Below are 21811 nucleotides of genomic sequence, written 5' to 3' on the forward strand. Positions count from 1 at the left end.
TTGACTGATGTATTTTTTTTATTAAAATGACGAATGCACGTATAAAACAACAATACAATATTATAATTACTTAACAACTGTGCTTTTTATTTAAACAGTGTAATGACTGGAACAAACAAATGATGTAAGATATATTTGCAAAATGTAGCAAGATACATGACTTGTCCAGCTGATAAACAAATTCTAATAATAATATATTATTTTACTCAAATATAGTTCCAGAAATGGGAAATGGATCTGAAAGCCAAAAGCCATTAATTTAAAATGACATAAAAAAGTGAATGAAGACACAAAACATTTTTGTTTGACATACATGACTTCAACGAGTAATGACTTTGTACATGTGATTTTTTAAACTATAATGGCTGTAAGTTAAGTGTTTCATAGCCAAGCTTTAAACTGTTGACTCAAATATCTTGCAACATGTTGTAAAATGAAGACTGACCAGAACACATCAATGTATTATGTAAGTAAAACTTGCCCTTAATTTTAAAACAAAATGCGGGGGAAAAGAAGCAAATAAGTAAAATATTGTAGGCCAAAAAATTTCTATTTGTTTACCAACAGACTGAGCTATGTATAGTTTGGAGTGTTTCTCTCAATGCAATGAAATACCTCCAAAACAAACACATGACAAACGGTATATATATTGATTTAAATTATTATTTTTAGTATTATTTATTTTGATCTGAATATGTGATTTGCATTTTTTTTAAAACCCCACATCACAAACAAGATTAAAGCAGTGTTTTATATATGCAGTTTAGTGCAATAAACATTTATTCCCCCACTCTAGAAACAACAAAAAATCAGAGTAGAAGGCACTTTCAGTCATTTTGGATATTTGTAATTAATCCAATTACACATACGAATATTAATATTTGGAGGCTACTAGTTTATATTAATTTCCTGCAAACAATATGGAGTTTTTCTTCACTTGCATGTCATAATTATAGGATATTAAATGAGCTTCCAGTTCGTAACATGTTTATGTCCCAAGTGAAATTATTTTCAGCTGTCAGGAGCTTCAGTGAGTGACAATAAAAATTATTTCACAACTAGCTAAGAAAAATAACGTTTTGATGATTATTCTAGTGTATTGAGATCAGTGCAACTTCTTCAAGTCTGTTGCTTTTAAATAAAGTTTAGACAGCATTTCCTCAGTTTCTCTCCTAGTCAACCAATCAGATATTAGCATTTTGATCGTCTTAATCGTGAAGACACCCCAAAAAGCCGTCTTAATAACAAGTCATGTGACCAAAATTACTTTGACGCAATTGGCCAGACATCATCGCCAAAAGCTGTACGAATGACATCAAAACAACTGGCGTGAACACGCAATGATGCTTGCCTGCCCATATTAAGTATGAAATGTCGTCTGAACGTCTTAATGCCTTCTAACCTATACTTATGCTGAAATTTTCTATCAACCACAATTCAAACCTTTAACAGCAAACCACAATATAATTAGACTTGCATCAAGATATTTTATTTAAGGACAATTACGAGAGTACTTTAAAAAAAAAGAAATCTGCTTCTGACATTTGTAAACAGTGGTAACAACCATTCAGTACATGCATTATTAACACCGTAAACTCATACAAGTCAACATATTAAGTGACTTTTTGTCCAGAAAATTATTAGAGACCCTATTCATCAACTGTCCAGTACAGTCATCATCAACTGTCCAGTACAATCATCATCTAATGCCTTGGCCATATTTTCAAAGCTATCTCATCACTATAATCTTGTAAAATTGCCACAGGCGAACGCGTCAATACGACAAACATAGCCCCCAACAGTTTTACAATATGGAAGACAGCTTCAAAAATATGGACTTAGTACTAGATCCAGAATCTAATCAACAGTCCAAATGAACGCACAAACACTGTTTTTTTTATTATTTAGTATTTTGGGCCTCGTTTTACTAAGCGATCTTAGTGCTAATATCACCGTATATGCATAGTTACTGTATGCACTTAAGGTGATCTTAGCGCTAAGATTGCGTTGTAAAACGGGGCCCTGGACATAAATCTTAATAATTAACGGCCCATTGTCAAAGAGCAGCCAATCTACTGTGCACATTAGTTCATGGCATATATGAACACGACATAAAACTTGCTAGTCTCATTACCATAGCCTCATATTAACATACAGGTATTTGTTATATGTACAACAGACATTTATACAACATGATATAATACTAAAACAGCTAAGATAGTGCATGATAATATTTACAATCGGGTTTATGAAGATGAGATATATCGTACAGATGAAACAGATCTACACTCTAGGAAGAATGAAATGTAAAACTTGATGAACAGGTCTAATTACAACAAAACTTAATCCTGGCATAGTATTTTTATTTATTTATTTTTAAAAGAAATATTACATATCTTTAATCTTTCAGAAAAGAAATTGATTATTTTTATATTTATTACTACATTAGAGTCCTTTTCCCACATACTTTGAACAAATCTGATTTAAGAAACAATTTTTTTTGTTAAATGTTTTAATAACTTCTACCCTGCACCTCTGCCCCCAAAAGCATGTGTTAATTAACTGATGAGCAGTTAATGCTCAAAGTTTCAAGCACTAAATTGAATTGAATGATCCTTCTCTGTTCCTGTCAAAACTACTTAGCAGTCACTTTCAATTATACTAGCTTCACTGATGCAAAAGGAAATTGCAGTGTAATTAACGTTACAACACAATTTACAAATTAAATATGAATGGATGGACTGAATTTTATTAACACACCAAAACATATTGGCATGTTTATATAAAATAATAAAAACCTAAGTTTCATACTAATACTAATATCAGAGGTCCAACATTTTCTTTTTTCCCCTCTTTGCAGCATTGCAGTCTATTAAGTGTGGGTAAGTGATACTATTTCCCTAGTCTGCATTCTGTATAGACTATATATCCTACCCCATCAGTACTTTATATACCTCTACAAAATATTGGCAACAGTGAACAGAAAGCCTTAACTAAATTTACATCTTTTTTGAGGAAATGAAACTTTCACATACATTTTAAACCATTTCTAAAAAACATTTGTTGATTATATTAATAAAATCTACTTACAATGTACAATTACATTTGTTAACAATGCTAAGTACCAAACACTAATCATTATGTACTAATACATAGAAACAACTTAAATGGACAAACTACTATACAAGATAAATACTAAGTATGTGTAACTAAACCAATTGTAATTTAACTTTGCTTTATGAATGTGTAATTACAATGCACAATTGAGACAAACTAGTTGAAACATGCAGTATTAACAGGGAATGAATGAATTAATGGTTTGCTGATTTCATTAGTCCAATTCAACAAACATTAAGTCACGAGCCCAAATTTTGGAAGCAACCTTAGCACTACGATATCATAAAACTGTCAGAGGCTATGACATGTGCCACTGTATCGTCATAACTTACGATGGTTTTACAATATCGTAGTGCTAAGATAGCTTCAAAATCTCAAGCCATGGCTCTACATATATGCTTGCTTGGGACTAGTGTTTTGGATGTAGGGCAAGTAAAATTATTCTCACTTCTCCAACCAGTCAAATGACCTAAAAATTAAATTACAACATAGACAAAGTGAAAATTTGTTCCCCGACTTTAACACACTGATAAATTTGACAACTTTATTTTAACAGAGTACATTATTTCTTGCGAATAGTCAATTGTTTTGCGTGTAGGTTACTTAACTTCAAACTGATGCAAACCACCAATCAGTTATGTGGTGAAATCATCAAATGATTAATTAAGTTTGAAATTTGAGGATCACCAGAGTTTTATTAATGTATTCCAAAAAAATACACGTATTCTATATTGTTATAGACTGAATTCTGGACAGTAGACGCGCAGCATGTTAGTAGAATTTTAAAAAATTCAACTCACATAACATCAACTCACATAACAGAGGTCAAAATACTTTCATCACGACCTGGTTTTTTTTCCAGTCAACATCACCACAGGCTGGCAAATATTTAAATATTTTTGCTTGTCGTCCCAGCAATAGTGCTCAACTCCTCTCAACAGAAACACTCAGCTGAGCATAGCACATTTCCGATAGGACAAGTCAAACTGTAAAGATGTTCGTTACAGGACAAAATGTTTGCCGTGAGTTAATGTAGAATACTGAGACATGTTCTAGAGGGTGAGCAAGCGATTGTTATCATTCACTAGACTGGTTTTTGCAACTAATGTTAAATGAGTACGATATGACAGAAGACAATGGTACCAAACAAATTGTTTGCAAGTGCTTAGCCTTCTGAACATGCTACTGCATGTGCTGCAATGTTTTGTCTGCCTTAAAGTGAAGTCTGAAATGACAAAAACAGAGACCATGCGCACATGTGTGTATGTGGATGTACACCAGAAGATTTCTGATCTCTGTTCATCAAGCACTGAAATTGTTCTGTCTTACAAATAACCAAATATGAAGAGTTCAATTAGCTGGCTGTGTTATCTCTTATAGCTTGCAGAGCTGGCTCTGGGTCAGCAAAATATTTCGCCAAATTATCTACTAAACTTCAAAAACTGCAGAAACCCAGTTATTTTATAACAAAATATCAAATATTTCATGAAATTATTTTGTCAAATTAAAATAAAATTTGCCAATTGTTGTTGAAATTCTTAACTGGCGAATTTGGCGACTGCCAGAGCTAGCCGTGACTTGTTTAATGTTTATATGAGTGATTGAATGAATAAAGAAATCAGCAAGTTTTGATGATGATGATGATGATGATGATGATTTGATCCACCGGACTAGCCTTCTTCTTCCGTTTTGATTTTCTTTATAGCACTTTCTTGAGCTGAGACTGTGGGCTTCCTGCAAATAAACAAATAATCGCACTTTAACAAGCATTCTGTGAGTACTGTTAAAGCAATACATGTCCTCTAATGGGCCCCAACATATTTTCTTATCTCCTAAGTTCAAAGGCCATAACTGTCAAAAATGAGTACATTGCCATGAAAGTCAAACCATATCTGTAAGCGTACATGCTAAAGCTATACACAAAATTCCAGCTCAATATTTCAAAAACATCTGAAAAATTATATGTGCGACAGACTGACAGAGATGAAACCTGTAGTCCCACTGGCGTAGCCAGGATTTTATATTGGGGGACTGGGGGCAGGGGTAACCCATATGAAGAGGGATGGGGGTGCAACCCACACTATGTGTGTATGTATGATTTTATAAAACTTAATACGCCACTGGTTTGACTGGTAGGGGTCTAATAAACACCTAAGATTTAATCCAAGAATATATACTGATGGAAAGAAATAAGGGAACACATCAAATTGTTGACCAAATTTAATTCACTACTAGTGTAGTAATGTCTGTATTTATACAGTTGTAATGTGGGATTGAACGTTGGTAATGTCAAATTGGTAGCCAGTAGCACGGTCAAATTCTGACATTTTGAACATAGAGGTTTTGTTGTAGTCACTATTTGTGTGAGCCCTTATTTCTTTTCATTAGTATAGAAAGAAATAAGGGATCACTATCAACACTAACAGAAAAGAGTGACTGCAACCACAAATCTCATCCCCAGTATCAGGAAGTTAACGTGTTACTATAATTCAATCTCACACTAGCGACATTCAATACCTTATTATATCTTTGTACAGACATCACGACTCTTAATAGTGACTGAAACTTGGTCTATAAGTGTTCCCTAAATTCTTTCTCTCAGTACATTAACAAGAACATGTCTGAACACAAGACTACTTAGGATTGGAAATGCCATCTCCCATGACAATCTCTACAGTTAGTACAGAATTAAGACCATAACTAAAAACATAACAAGAAAATTCATACTGATATATGACAATAGGTTTGCCATTTTGTTCTTTCTAGGGTAATTAAAATCCTCCTCCCTGAAGCTACCTCCGAAAGTTTAATTGTAGTGAGACTCCAAAACAAGGCTGAGAGAAATAATGACAGCCAGAATTTGTCATCTTAAGAACACACTGAATCACATCAAACACCAGTATTTGACCGTATGAAAAATAAGATTTTCTTCTCTTTTTTTGCATCATAGATAAAATGGTTTTTGATGCTGGTGTGTGTGCATGGGGTGTCACTGAATACATGGGACATGATTAGGAAATGACTGGCAAGAACACATACCCGTATGGAATCACCCTCTTGACTGCAACCTTTGAATTTGCTGCAGTTTGGTTGGCATCTGAAAGAAAAAACATTCAAGGTAATGACTATCATCAGAAGTCAAGTGATTTAAGAATTAATCTTCTCATAAGAAATGCACTGAATATCCTAGTAATTACTTAGAATGAGCAAGCTATGGGCTAACCATCTACATGATGATCATATTTTTTGATACGGCCACTTCACCCCATGTAAACATTCCTATGTTAAGCAAGCATAGGTTACACCTAGTAATTACAAAACCTTTTGAAGGTTGTTAAATAACAGAAGAGCCTATGGACTGGCTATCTACTCGGTGGTCAAGTTTTTGAGGGAAAGCCTAATGTTAGGCCACTAAACCCCATCTAAACATTGCTATGCTAAGCATAAGTTTCATCTAATCAGGGGTGGGAATTGGTGAACTGTAAAAAATGAGGAAATCTTGAGGGGTCCTGGAAATTCTTGAAATCCTAGGTTAAAATCTGTGCTATCCCCCGACACATTTTGGAGGAAAAGACGATTAAAATGCGAGGAAACGCAATGTTCCATGAGAGGAAAACAACTGATCCAAGGAGAATTCCCACCCCTGTCTAATAAAATATATTCCTCATTACAAAAATCATTGGAGGTTTTGTTAATTGATGTCTTTATATTATATTTATTTCTAATTTCTTCTCCGTTTCTTCTCCATCCTGTGTATTTAAAACTGACCCACCTTGCAGCCACCGGACTTGTGTTGCTGGACCGTATCCCTTTTCATTTCTAGCTGCAATTCTGAAGATGATGGCCGGCTTGGTTGTAAAGTCTATATGTGCGGACGCCAGACTGGCTGTTGTAACAACACATGATGGGTTTGGGCCACAATAAACACGCACAAACGCTAACTGGGCCGGGGTTCCGGGTTTCTGCTCTGTCGCCGCGGCATTCCGGACAGCCAGGTACACGGAGTATTCTGTGATTTTCCCAGCTGTGTTTTGTGGAGGCTCCCAAGACAAGTGGGCACCTTCTGTACTCTGAAAAACAAAATAATTGAACTGCTGTTAAAAAAATATTCTGAAAAACATGCTCTGAATAAAATAAATAAGCCATTATTGAAAACCCCCACAAAAGAAGCAAATTAGACATTAATAAAACATTTTAGGAGTCAGAAATATTACTAATTTAAAAAAAAAATTAGGCGTAAAGGCAAGTTTTACAATATTATCTTGAGTTGAGACATCACAATTACAGAAAACATTATAAAAATAAATTGTACAAAAATTTAAAAATAGTAAAGGTAAGATTATTTTATACTTGTGTTTAACCATGGCTTAATAAGTATAATTTTTCGTTCATGCATTAAATGTGCAAAATGAAAAAATGGGTTACAAGATTTTCTCTCTTGCATAACCCATGCACAGTTTACCAAAATGTTCAGTTATTACAAGATTGGGTATAGGATGGAAAGAAATGTTTTATTTAATGACACACTCAACATTTTATTTACGGTTATATGGTGTCAGACATATGGTTAAGGACCACACAGATATTGAGAGAGGAAACTCACTGTCGCCACTTCGTGGGCTGTTCTTTTCGATTAGCAGCTAAGGATCTTTTATATGCACCATCCCACAGACAGGATAGTACATACCACAGCCTTTGTTACACCAGTTATAGAGCACTGGCTGGAACGAGAAAGAGCCAATGGGGCAACCGGAGGGAATCGATCCTAAACCGATCATACATCAAGCAAGTGCTTTACCACTGGGCTACGTCTCGCCCCAAGTTTGGATTTAGTATGGTAAAAAAAAAAAAAAAAATACAATAAAGGACACAAGAAAGTGACAATCTGTGTAGCTGGTTTACCTTGCTTATTTTAATAGCCGACGGTGCTCCAGGGAAACCCGGCAGACACGTTTTGAATGCGGAGACTTCACTGAATGGTCCCCGCCCACACGCGTTTATTCCTGACACTCGGAATTTGTACGCCGTCCCGGGCTGGAGTTCCTGGCGTTTCAGAATACTGTGGTCGGGGACATTCACCACATCAATGTCCTGAAATTAACAAATTACATCACACACTTTGTTAAAGACTTGAATCGAGACTGAAAGTTTGATAAACATGGTAAGGAAATAATTGTCAAAGTATACACATCAAATCAGTTAATTCATAAATACATGAACAGTATAAACGAGTTGTGCTACGTATTGTGGTGTTTTAATACACCAACAAACAAAATAATGTAACAATGATAGACATTGTAAATTGTTAAAATATAAGCCTATATACTATTTAAAAAAAAACAATTCCAAGGAAATAGCACAACAATAATTAGTTAGCATGTACATTACTGCAATTTCCGACTAAATTTAAGCTGTCTGTAACATGCGTAACGTCGAAACTGATCAAAAGTATCATTTTGACTGATCATACACCTTAATATATATATATATTTTTAATGTTTTTGTTATGACGATATCACTTTTCTGCATTTCGCTAAATTGTAAGGTAGATAATATTTTTATGATTTACAGCATTAAATTAAGTTAGTCTGTAAATGATAATAGAATAGATGGTTAACGACACCCCTAGCACGAAAAATACATCGGCTATTATATTGGGTGTCAAACTATGGTAAATGTAAACATTAAATGATGAACATCAATATAAAAATTGAACACTGTAAATGATAACTCAGTACGTACGTCACCATTGCCCTGAGCCCCATCAGATGGAAGGTGGTAGTGAGACACGATGCATGTCGTCCCCTTAATAATGCCTACGTCGTACCACTGGTTCCCGTCTCGCTTCACTGGAGTGGTCTTTTCCTGGAGATAAAATGTACATCATTACAGTCCTCACACTGAAACCATGTTCACACATCAATGCAGTATTATATATTCTGGTAGGTATTACAAAATTCCTACATTATTCAGATCCCATCACCAAGGCTCAAACTTATGATGGCACCGACGACAATTGTCGTAGTTGTGGTATGAATTGCCGTCAGTCAAGGGCTTCACCGATTTTTTGCCAATGAAAGGACGTTTAAAAAAAAAAAAAATTTATTGTGAAAGTAACTGGTTAAAAATTGCCGTAGGCAGGCTCAAAATTACCATCGGTAAGCACTTTGTTTTTAAAGCAATGTCCAAATAGCTTTTTCACCTGCTCAACATATATTTTTTAATAATCAATATCAACACTAATGCAGACCTGTTTAACCTCCGACTCCGTCTTAACACCGTTGGCGACGTCAGGCTCTTGTTTCACTGTGGTTATTGCTGGTGTGGATGATGATGCAGCTGTCGCTAATGTTGCAAGTGGATCTAAAAGTAACAACGCGAACCACATTTATTATAGGAACCATAATTTTGTCCAAACACTAATCATACATTAAGTGAAACTATGTATCTGGGCTCACCATGTACGTTGCCAAATTAGCCAATTGCTCAATTTTTTATGCTTATTTCAACTATCTGTTGTAATATGCATGTATTTTGGAGAAGGCCTAGTAAGTTGTGTAACTTGTACCTAATCCATTTGTTCAATAAAAACCAATAAAATATGTTTCAATCTATCTAATCTTTGGTTAATAAAATATTCCTTAAATTAACATATTTTTAATTTCAAAGAAATACTCAAAATTTTACAAAAGTGGCCAAACCAAAATTTGTTCCAGATGTGAGTACTGATGTATAACAGGAGGAAACCACAAGGACAAAACTAGGATTTCAACCAGCACTAGGCGAGATATGTACAACTCTACATTTAAATGCAAAGTTATCCATGTAATTTAAAATGAGTTATCTGATAAAAGGGCTTTATCATCCATTAAAGGCTTTGGTAGGAGATATCGCTGGCACTACAATTTGCGATATCTCCTGCGATATTCTCCTAGGAGATATCGCTTCTTGTGTTACGTCACTGTGTATGTTTCAGCATTAAACCTATCATTAATGACATCACGCCACTATCGTTCTACTAGTTAACTAGTCTACTGATGCCAAATATAGTGACATTCAACCCACAATACTGATATTGTTTACAATTGTCGCAAATGAAAATAATGATAATGGATGATAAAAAGAATACCCACCCACCCACTTGTGTCTTGTGATAATATAATTTATTAGCACGAGTTGATAAAAGTATGAAATCCGAGGGGAGTATCCTGTATTTATCATTTCATTGCTAGACCATGTTATTTAAGGGGAACTATCACTCTTGTTCGCCATCAGTCCCATGATGGGTAATTTTCAACTTCCTTTAGAATGTGAATTGATATCATCACAGCATTTTCTTGTATGGTTCCCCACAACTTAGTGGAGCAATTAATAACAACTCTTTTTTTTAACAGCGAGGTTTGATGTGCCCCTATACCACATTTATATTCATAATGAAGGAAATGTTTTATTTAACGACACACTCAACACATTTTATGTACAATTATATGGCATCAGTTATATTCATTAGGTTTTGTTTTTAAAACCATTTTTGTGAAAATATACTGTATTTATTGTTATTGTGGTAATTATAGCTTAATAAATAATTATTACCAGGGCTAGCTCTGGCATTCGCCAAATTCGCCACTTGCGAATTTCAAAAACAATAGGCAAATTTTACTTTAATCTGACGAAATAATTACATGAAAAAAAAAGAAAAAAAAGAGAAGAAAATAAGTTTAGTAGATAATTTGGTGAAATATTCTGCTGACCCAGAGCTAGCCCTGATTACATATTAATCATTGTAGTTGATTTTACCACTTATTATTAATTACAAAACCGTAAATGAAAAGAACCTGGGAAACAGGAGAAATTTTAAAGAGATGTAAAATGTTACGGAATTGTATGCATCTAGATTTCTTCTCCACTAACCTGAAACATCAGCTGCCAGTGCTGGTTTCTGGGGTGTACTGTCTACAGGCTTCAAACCCTCCTCCCCTTCAGTCTTCACCTTCAGGTTAGGATCAAAACTGGTATCCATGGGTTCCGGGGCGTCTCCCTGTCCCATTTCCGATACCGATGCCTCTACTGATGGATGGGCATCATGCGCCACTCCATCCATTGGCTGGTCTGCTGTAGCACTATCTTTAGCTGGGACGTCCTCTGCTCCACCTTCCGTCGGCATTTCTGTACTTGCCGAAGAATTTTCATTACTCTCTTCCATTTGTTGTTGGGGCTCCTCATCCCCATTTTCTAGTGGAGGTGTTCCACACCCTTCTGGCCTCCCACAATCTCCTGGGGGTGGAGTTCCACAGCCTTCTGGTCTTCCACAATCCCCAGGGGGCGGAGTTCCACAGCCTTCTGGTCTTCCACAATCCCCAGGAGGCGGAGTTCCACACCCTTCTGGCCTCCCACAATCTCCTGGGGGTGGAGTCCCACATCCTTCTGGTCTACCACAATCTCCTGGAGGCGGTGTCCCACACCCTTCTGGTCTTCCACAATCTCCCGGAGGTGGAGTTCCACAGCCTTCTGGTCTTCCACAATCTCCAGGGGGCGGAGTTCCACACCCTTCTGGTCTTCCACAATCTCCAGGGGGCGGAGTTCCACAGCCTTCTGGTCTTCCACAATCTCCTGGAGGAGGAGTTCCACACCCTTCTGGTCTTCCACAATCACCAGGGGGTGGAGTTCCACACCCTTCTGGTCTTCCACAATCTCCTGGAGGCGGAGTCCCACACCCTTCCGGCCTTCCACAATCTCCAGAAGCTGTAACCTCCCCAGATTCTGGCTGCAGACCATCTGTACCAGACTCACTTGTTGCTGACTGTGTTGTTATCGTGGTTATTGGCACCGTCTTGGGCACCTGGGTGGCATTCTGTCCAACCGGCGTTATCGTGATTTGAACTGGCTTCCCTGCAGTTCCCGCCAGGCTTGAGTGTGCTGATGTAGCAATGATCTGCCGAGTGACCATCGTGGTGGGTGTGACCACTCCAGTTGAAGGCTGTGCGATGAGGGATATCGTCGACGCACCGGGAGTCTTGACAACTCCAGGACTCAGTACGGTGGAGTTGGCTGTGGACGCAAGACTTGCTGTTGAAAAAGTTCCGCCTTGGTCTGAAAAAAAAAAAAAAAAAAAAAAATACCAGAATAAAATACAAGTTACACAAGTATAACCAAATGGGTTTGGAGGTGGGGGGTGGGGAGGGTGGAATATATGGATGATAAAACAAAAAGCCACTACATTAAAAATTATAAAGGTATAACCACGGCGCAGTTTTTATTTTTTTTTCAGTGGTAGCACACCGGGCTACCAGGTTATAAAATCTAGTAGCCCTAAGTAAAAATTGGTAGCCTCATAACTGAAAAAAAGAAAACAAAAAAAAAAGAAAGGAAAATCATTTTTATTTAAACATGTTGTTTTAGGGTGGTTGTCTTTAAAATCATAAGCAATATACTGTGAAATATACACTTATGAAAACTATATGATAGCCCTTAATGAACAATACAGTTTCTAGTTTAAATTATTAAACAGAATCTGGGAGAAATATTCAAAACTACGACATTAATATGAGAAAATGAAGTGTCATATGTGGCAGTATATGTATGGAGAGAAGAAAACAAAAAATCTTTACCTACCCACATTTGATTCTACTGGTCGGAAATGGAGAAAACTAAATATTTTTAAGCACTAAAACCACTAGGAGGGACCACTTCTAAACTAACTGTGCATCAAACAATTGCTGTATAACTGGGCTATGTCCTGACCCAACTACTGATAAAGGCTTTTTTGTACATATTAAGTGTTAGCATGGAATCTTATTTTATACCAAATGCATGCAAAATAGTCCATTTACTTGATAGTATAGTGACAACGGGTTTTGTCCCTGGGGTTACTATCTGTGGAGAAGTTGGCAATGCTGAAACTGTGACTGGTTTGCCACCAGAACCTAGAAATAAATAAATATATTTATAAATATTATGTCATGTCAAATGTATATAATTACTATTGCTTATTTCTTTTTTTTTTTACTTGCCAATCTCAGAAATAAATTAATGCACAATCACAAACCATATATATATACCTTGCCACCATCTTTTTTTAGTACATTGTATAGCTCACAGCTTTCATAATGGTTCAGAAATAGTTACAATAATGTAGGTCTGACTTTCAACTGTGCTTCATTTCAAATCACTGATATATTACAGTATTAAAAAATCTAGACTTCTCCTGCATCAACAGCCCACTTTACTTGAGGTTTACACCAACATTACAAATTAAAGGCATCCCAGTGCCAACAGTTTGTTCATTTCTCGATAAACATAAAAATTATGTCGTAAAGGAATGTCATATCTGATGACGTCATTTTATATTTAAAGTACTTTGTATTATTGAGCGCTACTCAAGAACACACACCCCCTTACCACCAATTTTTAAAATATATATATATATATATGAGCTTGTTTATGTTTTTATTAATGTTTAAATTTTCATAGGACAGTGTGCTATTTCTTTTAGGTTCATCGATATATGAGTAGTCTGTGGATGCTTTTGTTTGTCTGTTCATATCCCATATAACCAAAAAGAGGAAGGAAATGTTTTATTTAACGATGCACTCAACACATTTTATTTACGGCGTCAGACATATGCTTAAAGCCCACACATATATTGAAAGAGGAAACATGCTGTTGCCACTTCATGAGCTACTCTTTTCTATTAGCAGCAAGGGATCTTTTATATGCACCATCCGACAGACAGGATAGTACATACCACGGTTTTGTTACACCAGATATGGAGCACTGGCTGGAACGAGAAATAAACCAATGGATCCACCGACGGGGATCGATCCTAGACTGACTGCGTATCAAGTGAACGCTTTACCACTGGGCTATGTCCCGCCCCAACCTAAAACAAATAACATACAATGCATAATTAGAGATGATTTTGTACTTAGTATTGCTTGTGTTGATGCTTTTCCTGCAGCGCTCTGTGGACTGACGACGATAAACTGCGTGCTGCCGTGACCACCGAGTTTGGGAACGGTCATGATCTTGGTGGGGGTGGTCAGAGCTCCCCCGCTGCCCTTAGGTGCCGTGATCACGATGGTTTTAGTGCCGGCCTGCGTCGTCACACTGCTGCCACTCATCTTCGCCATGGAGATCATCGATGTCGGGATTGTTTTTATTATGTTCGTAACATTCTTTGAGAGGCCAGTCTAAAAATATAACAGAAATTACTTTTTTTTTTAAACACGCATTCTAAGAGTACTTCTAAAGCAATGAAATAAGCTGATGTCTGGTAACACACATACAGGTTACATGGTAACACACGTACAGGTTACAGGGTAACACACATACAGGTTACATGGTAACACACATACAGGTTACAGGGTAACACACATACAGGTTACAGGGTAACACACGTACAGGTTACATGGTAACACACGTACAGGTTACATGGTAACACACGTACAGGTTACATGGTAACACACGTACAGGTTACATGGTAACACACGTACAGGTTACATGGTAACACACATACAGGTTACAGGGCTAGCTCTGGCACTTGCCAAATTATGATGGGTTTGTGCTATTTTTAATAGATAATTTGGCAAAATTTGCTACATACAAAGAGTTTGCCCTGGGCTACCCTATGGAAAGATAAGATCTTTTATATGCACTATCCCACAGACAGGGTAGTACATACCACAGCCTTTGATATACCAGTCGTGGTGCACTGGCTGGAACGAGAAATAGCCCAATGGGTTCCCTGACAGGGATCGATTCTAGACCGACTGCACGTTGAGCGAGCACTTTACCACTGGGCTACGTCCTGCCCCGGGTTACCCTATGGATTACGACATATTTATTGTTTACAATTCCTATGATTATTACTATTTAATCCCATAGCAGATACACCGATACTGCTATTTATAATTCACAACTTATCTTAACAACTGTTCTCAACATATTTCGATGACTGAAGCAATACATGTTAACTACCGAACCCAATACATTTTCATATAGATCTGCTATATACTACTCAAAAGAATTTAAGGGTCAGACGATATTTTCGACATTATTTTCTGAATGTCAATTATATTAGCTAGACCATAATGTCACGCATGGTACTGTTCCATTTTGACGAAAGTGGGTCTAAGCAACCCATAAATGAATTAAAATCCACTGTCATTGACACTGTCAACTAGTTCTAATGGCGAAAACATGCTTACGTTTGCACGTAAATTAGGGCGAAAGCGAAAGGTCTGCTAAGTGCCCATAACTTGCTTTTTCACAAAGCGCTTCATTTGCACGCTTTGCACGTGTATTCCATGTTCCCAATGCTGAATTTCTGTATAATTGGAGCTTGCGTTCGTGTACGGTGCACACTCCAAATTCGACAATGGTACGACTTCAACTGACTATCGAAGATCGAGGAAGGGCTATTGCTTGGCTTCAGTATGGCAATACGCAAAGAAATGTTGCTCTGAGACTTGGTGTCAGTCAGAGTGTCGTTGGCCAACTGTGGCAACGGTACCAAGCAACGAATTCTGTTCGAAATCGTCCACGTTCGGGAAGACCCCGAAGCACTACAAATAGAGAGGACCGCTACATCACCAATATGGCTCTACGTCAACGCACAACCACTGCACGCCGATTACGTGACAATCTGCGGACTGCGACTGGAACTCGAGTGTCTGATCAAACCATACGCAATCGTCTGAGAGCCAATAATCTACACTGCCGTCGCCAGGCTGTTCGACCACCACTCCTACTACGTCACAGAACAGCCAGACGTCACTGGTGCACACTTCATCTGCGGTGGCAACATGTTCAGTGGGGTCGAGTGATGTTCACTGATGAGTCCAGGTTTAGTCTCCAGTCAAACGACGGTCGGGTTCGTGTCTACAGACGTCCTGGGGAGCGCTTCGCTGACGTTAACGTTAGACAACGTCACCGGTTCGGTGGTGGCAGCGTCATGGTGTGGGGCGGCATCTCTATCCACCACAGGACCCCCCTCTATGTGGTGGATGGCAATCTGAATGGAATCCGCTATCTGAATGAGATTATCCGGCCGTTGGTTCTCCCAGGCCTTCAGCAGATTGGCAGCGGGGCAGTTCTGCAGGATGACAATGCCAGACCCCACCGCACCAGGGTGGTAACGGACTTTCTCAGACAACAAGGTATCGCCAGGATCTGGGTCAACTTCTTATGGCAGAGTGGCAGGCCATTCCCCAAGAGTTCTTCAGACGTCTGATCAACAGCATGAGGCAACGATGTGTCGAGTGTATTCGCGCCAGGGGTGGATTGATACACTATTAAACGAATGTTCTAATGTGTAAAATCCATGTTTGACAACCTTCAACTTTGACAGCATGTCATGTGACGTTCTTGTATACAGTGACGTTTATTTGTGGGTTTTTGTAAATATGGAACAATAAATTAAATTTTTGGTGTAGTTTACATCATCAATCTAATACACTCTGAAAGTTATTTGGTTATAAATTTTTGACACTTAAATTCTTTTGAGTAGTATAAATTTGGCCAAAATTCAGTGAAATTGGGTAATTCTCCATGAAGGTTAATCATACACAAAATATCTAGCTCAATAAATGGGAGGCATTGCAAGAAAGAAAAAAAGTCCAGAAAAGTAAATGTAAATAAATTATTATGTTAAGATGTCAGTTTAAGAATATAAAACTATGACAAGCAACACTAAAGTAAACCCAATTCATCACTCAATATGTTAAAAGGAAGGAAATGTTTTATTTAACGACGCACACAACACATTGTATTTACGGTTATATGGTGTCAGACATATGGTTAAGGACCATACAGATATTGAGAGAGCAAGGGATCTTTCATATGCACCATCCCATAGACAGGATAGCACATACCACGGCCTTTGATGTACCAGTCGTGGTGCACTGCCTGGAGAGAAAAATAGTGCAATGGGCCCACTGATGGGGATCGATCCCAAACCGACCGCACATCAAGCAAGCACTGTACCACTGGGCGACGCCTAGCCCCCACAATATATTAAAACGTCATACCCTCACGACTTTTGTTTTTACTGCACTACGAACTCACATTAGGCTGAACACTGCTGATTCCCAGGATGGTGGACGGGGTCTGTCCATGACTCTGACTGATCACCGTCCCCCCTGCCTTGCCTGCACCGGCCTGTGTGGTCACCAGTTTGACAATTGTCGCCCCGTGAGGAATACCTCCCTTTGTCTGGAAAAAATTAAATAAAATGAGGAAGGAAATGTTTTATTTTATTTACGGTTATACAGTGTTGGAAAATAAAATAAAATGAAATGCAACCCTTGAAATATGCAATGGCAATCAGCACTGCTGCTGCAAAATTGATCAGCAATGTCATTTTATCATTATCTTATATTTCTAGTAGTTGTACTAATTTGCAGTGACAAGATGATCTGAATTCCAAGGGCTAGAGATATCAGTCATTAGAGAGGCTGAGATTTTATACTTGTATATCTATTTAAATTTTGGTTTGTTCTATTAAAAAAACCCCCCAAAAACTCACCCAAACTGGCAATAACATTATACACACACAAAATTAAATTTCCCTTACATTCATTACAATATAATGTCATCCCATTAATCCAGATGTAGCAACGGATTTTGTTATTTCTCGATGAACATAAAATATGTCGTCAGGAAACATCTGATGACGTTATTTTATATGGGCAAGTTGTCTATTGAGCGTTATTGTCTATGGGTTAAAAATAATTCAAAATAAAGTATGAAGATTTAGTGTTATTATTAGCAAGTACGATTCAAGTTTAATTGTAAGTATTGTCTGTTCTTATACGTTCATCTGGGTATGAACAAAATATAATCATCCACAAAATTATGTGAGAACGGCTTTGTCGATTCACATAGTTGGCGGATGATTTTTTTTTTTTTACATACCCCGATGTATGTAGAAAAAACAACAACAGACAATCCTTAAATAAATAAATAAATATGCCAAAATACAGATTATCAAAGCATCAAATACATACCGAAGCCACGGTCATGCCCTGGGTGGTCTTTACCAGTGTGACGATCTGGGGCTGGTTGGCCATGGTGCCGGCCTTGTGTACCGTTATTATCTGTTTGCCGGCCAGGCTGCCCGTACCAGCCTTCAGAATGGTCGTGCCTGGCGTACCGACTCGCACTGTCTGGGGCTGGCCTGGAGTAAGACTCCCTAAAACAAGCAGCAGTGAGGCATTTATTCAGTGATCACAATGGAATTTTGCTTTAGCCAAACATGTATGTCAAGATTTATTAAAATGTGTTTATGACAAACCAAATTGAGGGGGATGAAAGAAGACACTTTACCGACTACTTGTTTTTTTTATGTATAATTTTATCCATTACAAATTCCCCTTCAAAATTAGAAGCAAAAATGTGGGTAAATAAATTAAGATTAGTCTTAGGAATGTATTATATATATATACATTTATATATATATAAATTAAAAATATAATAGGCATCTAATACAGCTTTAAAATAAAGCTTCTCAATAAAACAACGTACTTTAAAAAATAATAAATAGCTGATATAGAAGCAATTTAAAATGCACACCTTGAATCTTGGTGCCTTGAATAGGTGAAACCTTCACTCCAGCAGGTGTAACCATCGTTGGGGTGACGACCTTGATTCCAGACACTGGCGTTGTGGTAGCTGTAGTCGCACCAGGAATCTTCTGAGTTGCTGCGGCGGCTGCGGCAAGAGCTGCAATGCCAGTCATCTGTCCTCCCGACTGTGACCAAAAAAAAGAAGAAATTTTTAAAAAGAAGACAGAAATGGTAAAATATTTCCAAAATTTACCCTGGATTTGAACTACCGAAGAAGAAATACAGCTTTGAAAAACAATTCAAGTTTACTTGGTTTAACGATACCACTAGAGCACATTGATTTAATAATCATTGGCTGCCAAACATGTAATTTTGCCATATATTCTTAATTGTTCTTTATTTATTATCTAAATAATTACGATATATTCAAGTGAAAAACCCCCAACATAATCACCCATAACTGTATACATATATATGTTTATTCTTAAAAGGCTAGTCTAAATTTACTTTGAATGAAAGCATAAAAAGATTTATTTGATATAAACTCTAAATTCACTTTGAATGAAAACACAATTTTTTTTATATATACTCTTCAAAAAAAGAAACGCAAAAGGGTACAAATGGGTTATAACTCCGATTTTATGTTTCCTACCGGTTCATGCTTTGTGAATATAAGGTCATTGCATGTCCCAAACACATTCCCATGGTTACATTCGATAAAACGCAGCTACTGTACAATAAAGTTCCAAAATGTGAATATTCGCAAAAACGCAGCCACGTGCAAACCATGTCACCACTGCACGTGCGTTGTCTGCACGTGCAACATGAACACCGACAGTATAAAAGTGCAGGGTGTTCGCTTGCCTGGCCTCTGTATCTGGCCGACAGTTGACAATCCAGGACATGCCACGTCTCAGTGAACCGCAGAGAAACAATGCCATCGGCCGACTAGGCGCAGGCGAATCCAGAACGGCCGTTGCCAGGGCATTCCATGTGTCCCCAAGCACCATCTCCAGACTGTGGGACCGTTACCAGCAACATGGATCAACACGTGACCTCCCTAGATCCGGTCGACCACGGGTCACTACCCCCGGGCAGGACCGCTACATCCGGGTACGCCACCTTCGGGAACGATTGACTACTGCCACCTCCACAGCCGCAGCAATACCAGGTTTGCGCAGGATATCCGACCAGACCGTACGGAACCGCCTACGTGAGGTAGGAATTCGTGCCAGACGTCCAGTTCGAGGTGTCATCTTAACACCACAACACCGTCGACTCCGACTGCAGTGGTGCCAGATTCATCGACAATGGCCTCAACTGCGATGGAGACAGGTGTGGTTCAGTGACGAGTCCCGATTTCTGCTCCGACGTCATGATGGAAGATGTCGCGTGTATAGGCGTCGTGGTGAACGTTATGCGGCAAACTGCGTGCAGGAAGTGGACAGATTCGGCGGGGGTAGTGTCATGGTGTGGGCAGCCATCTCACACACTGGCAGAACTGACCTGGTCCACGTGCAGGGCAACCTGAATGCACAGGGCTACATTGACCAGATCCTCCGGCCACACATCGTTCCAGTTATGGCCAACGCCAACGCAGTGTTCCAACATGACAACGCCAGGCCTCACACAGCACGTCTCACAACGGCTTTCCTACAGAACAACAACATTAATGTCCTTCCTTGGCCATCGATATCACCGGATTTGAACCCAATTGAGCATCTATGGGACGAGTTGGACCGACGCCTCCGACAGCGACAACCACAGCCCCAGACCCTGCCCGAGCTGGCAGCAGCCTTGCAGGCCGAGTGGGCCACCATCCCCCGGGACGTCATCCGTACTCCGATTGCTTCAATGGGCAGGCGGTGCCAGGCAGTTGTCAACACACGCGGAGGCCACACCCGGTATTGACTCCAGATGACCTTGACCTTGGTGGTGTGTCCTATCACTTACTCACAATGGACTAGAGTGAATTGTGAACAATCCTGCAACATTTGGTAATTATCGGACTCACCATTCAATAACTAAATCAATTCTCCAAATGTTACGACAATGTGGTTTTGCGTTTCTTCTTTTGAAGAGTATATATAAACTCTAAATTTACTTTGAATGACAGCACAAAAAGATTTATTTGATAAAAACTCTAAATTTACTTTGAATGAAAGCACAAAAAGATTTTTTTTTTTAAACTCTTAAATTTACTTTGAATGATAGCATGCAAAGGTCTATTATGGTATATAACAAAACGTTCTTGTAGTTGTGACAAAAACTATATCTTACAGTGGTTGTAATGGCTGCCTTCTGTCCCACGTTGATGATCTGAGGAGTCGCGACTCTCAGCCCTGAGGAAACGGGTGTGACCGTCATGGGAACCTTAGCTCTAGGGGTCGCAGTCACTGAAATATTCAAAACAAGTACTCCCGTCAACACCAAATCTTTTAATTCAGGCAAAAACAACGGAAATGCTCAGGCAAAACTAGCTGATCTGAACACTTTTCTCCATGTTTTTCCATCATTCTATTAACAATGTGAGTTGTAATCCATGTAAAAACAAACAGTGATTACTTTGGAAATCTATTTAGATATTTGATAGTAAAGCAAATTTATATGAATAAATGTTGTTATCCAGATTCTGGCATCCACACAAATAATTGCATGGTCAAAATGGTTTATGGGCCGTCCATAATTTTCAACATTTACACGAGCGTACAAACCATACATGGGGGGAGGGGGTTAAGGGGCCAGCGTACACTTTTTGTGAAAATTAAAAATGTCGATCAACATTTTTCATTTGGGGATGTACACTTTTCGGTGTGTGTGTGTGTGTGTGTGTGTGTGTGTGTGTGTGTGTGTGTGTGTGTGTGTGTGTGTGTGTGTGTGTGTGTGTGTGTGTGTGTGTCAAAAGTGTATGGACGGCCCCTTACCAATTTTCTGTATTGAGAATTTAAAGCATGGCTGATCTTGACATAATGAAAAAAAAAAAAAAAAATGTTTTGTTTAACGACACCACTATAGCACACTGATGAATTAATCATTAGCTAATGTATGTCAAACATTAAATGATTTGGTATTTCTGACTCATAGTCATCAGAGGAAACCCACTACATTTTTTCTAATGCAGTAATGGATCT

At 38.3% G+C, this 21811-nt stretch overlaps 1 protein-coding gene across 3 annotated transcripts in view; it reads right to left on the reverse strand.

The window, feature by feature from the left end:
* The window catches only part of LOC121369156 (host cell factor 1-like), a 36774-nt gene continuing 14963 nt past the window's right edge, over positions 1–21811 (reverse strand). For all 3 annotated transcript variants that reach the window (XM_041494045.1, XM_041494044.1, XM_041494043.1), the window contains 13 exons: positions 20961–21076; positions 18688–18865; positions 18123–18307; positions 17182–17328; positions 14042–14306; positions 12948–13040; positions 11029–12207; positions 9368–9480; positions 8860–8982; positions 8020–8208; positions 6890–7187; positions 6157–6214; positions 1–4851 (listed from right to left, as the gene is read on the reverse strand). In XM_041494045.1, coding sequence (XP_041349979.1) covers positions 4788–4851; positions 6157–6214; positions 6890–7187; positions 8020–8208; positions 8860–8982; positions 9368–9480; positions 11029–12207; positions 12948–13040; positions 14042–14306; positions 17182–17328; positions 18123–18307; positions 18688–18865; positions 20961–21076 — 3008 coding nt within the window. In that variant the 3' untranslated portion in view covers positions 1–4787. The remainder of the gene's footprint in view (positions 4852–6156; positions 6215–6889; positions 7188–8019; positions 8209–8859; positions 8983–9367; positions 9481–11028; positions 12208–12947; positions 13041–14041; positions 14307–17181; positions 17329–18122; positions 18308–18687; positions 18866–20960; positions 21077–21811) is intronic.

This window comes from Gigantopelta aegis, chromosome 3 (genome assembly GCF_016097555.1).
Source record: "Gigantopelta aegis isolate Gae_Host chromosome 3, Gae_host_genome, whole genome shotgun sequence".
Classification (NCBI taxonomy): domain Eukaryota; kingdom Metazoa; phylum Mollusca; class Gastropoda; order Neomphalida; family Peltospiridae; genus Gigantopelta; species Gigantopelta aegis.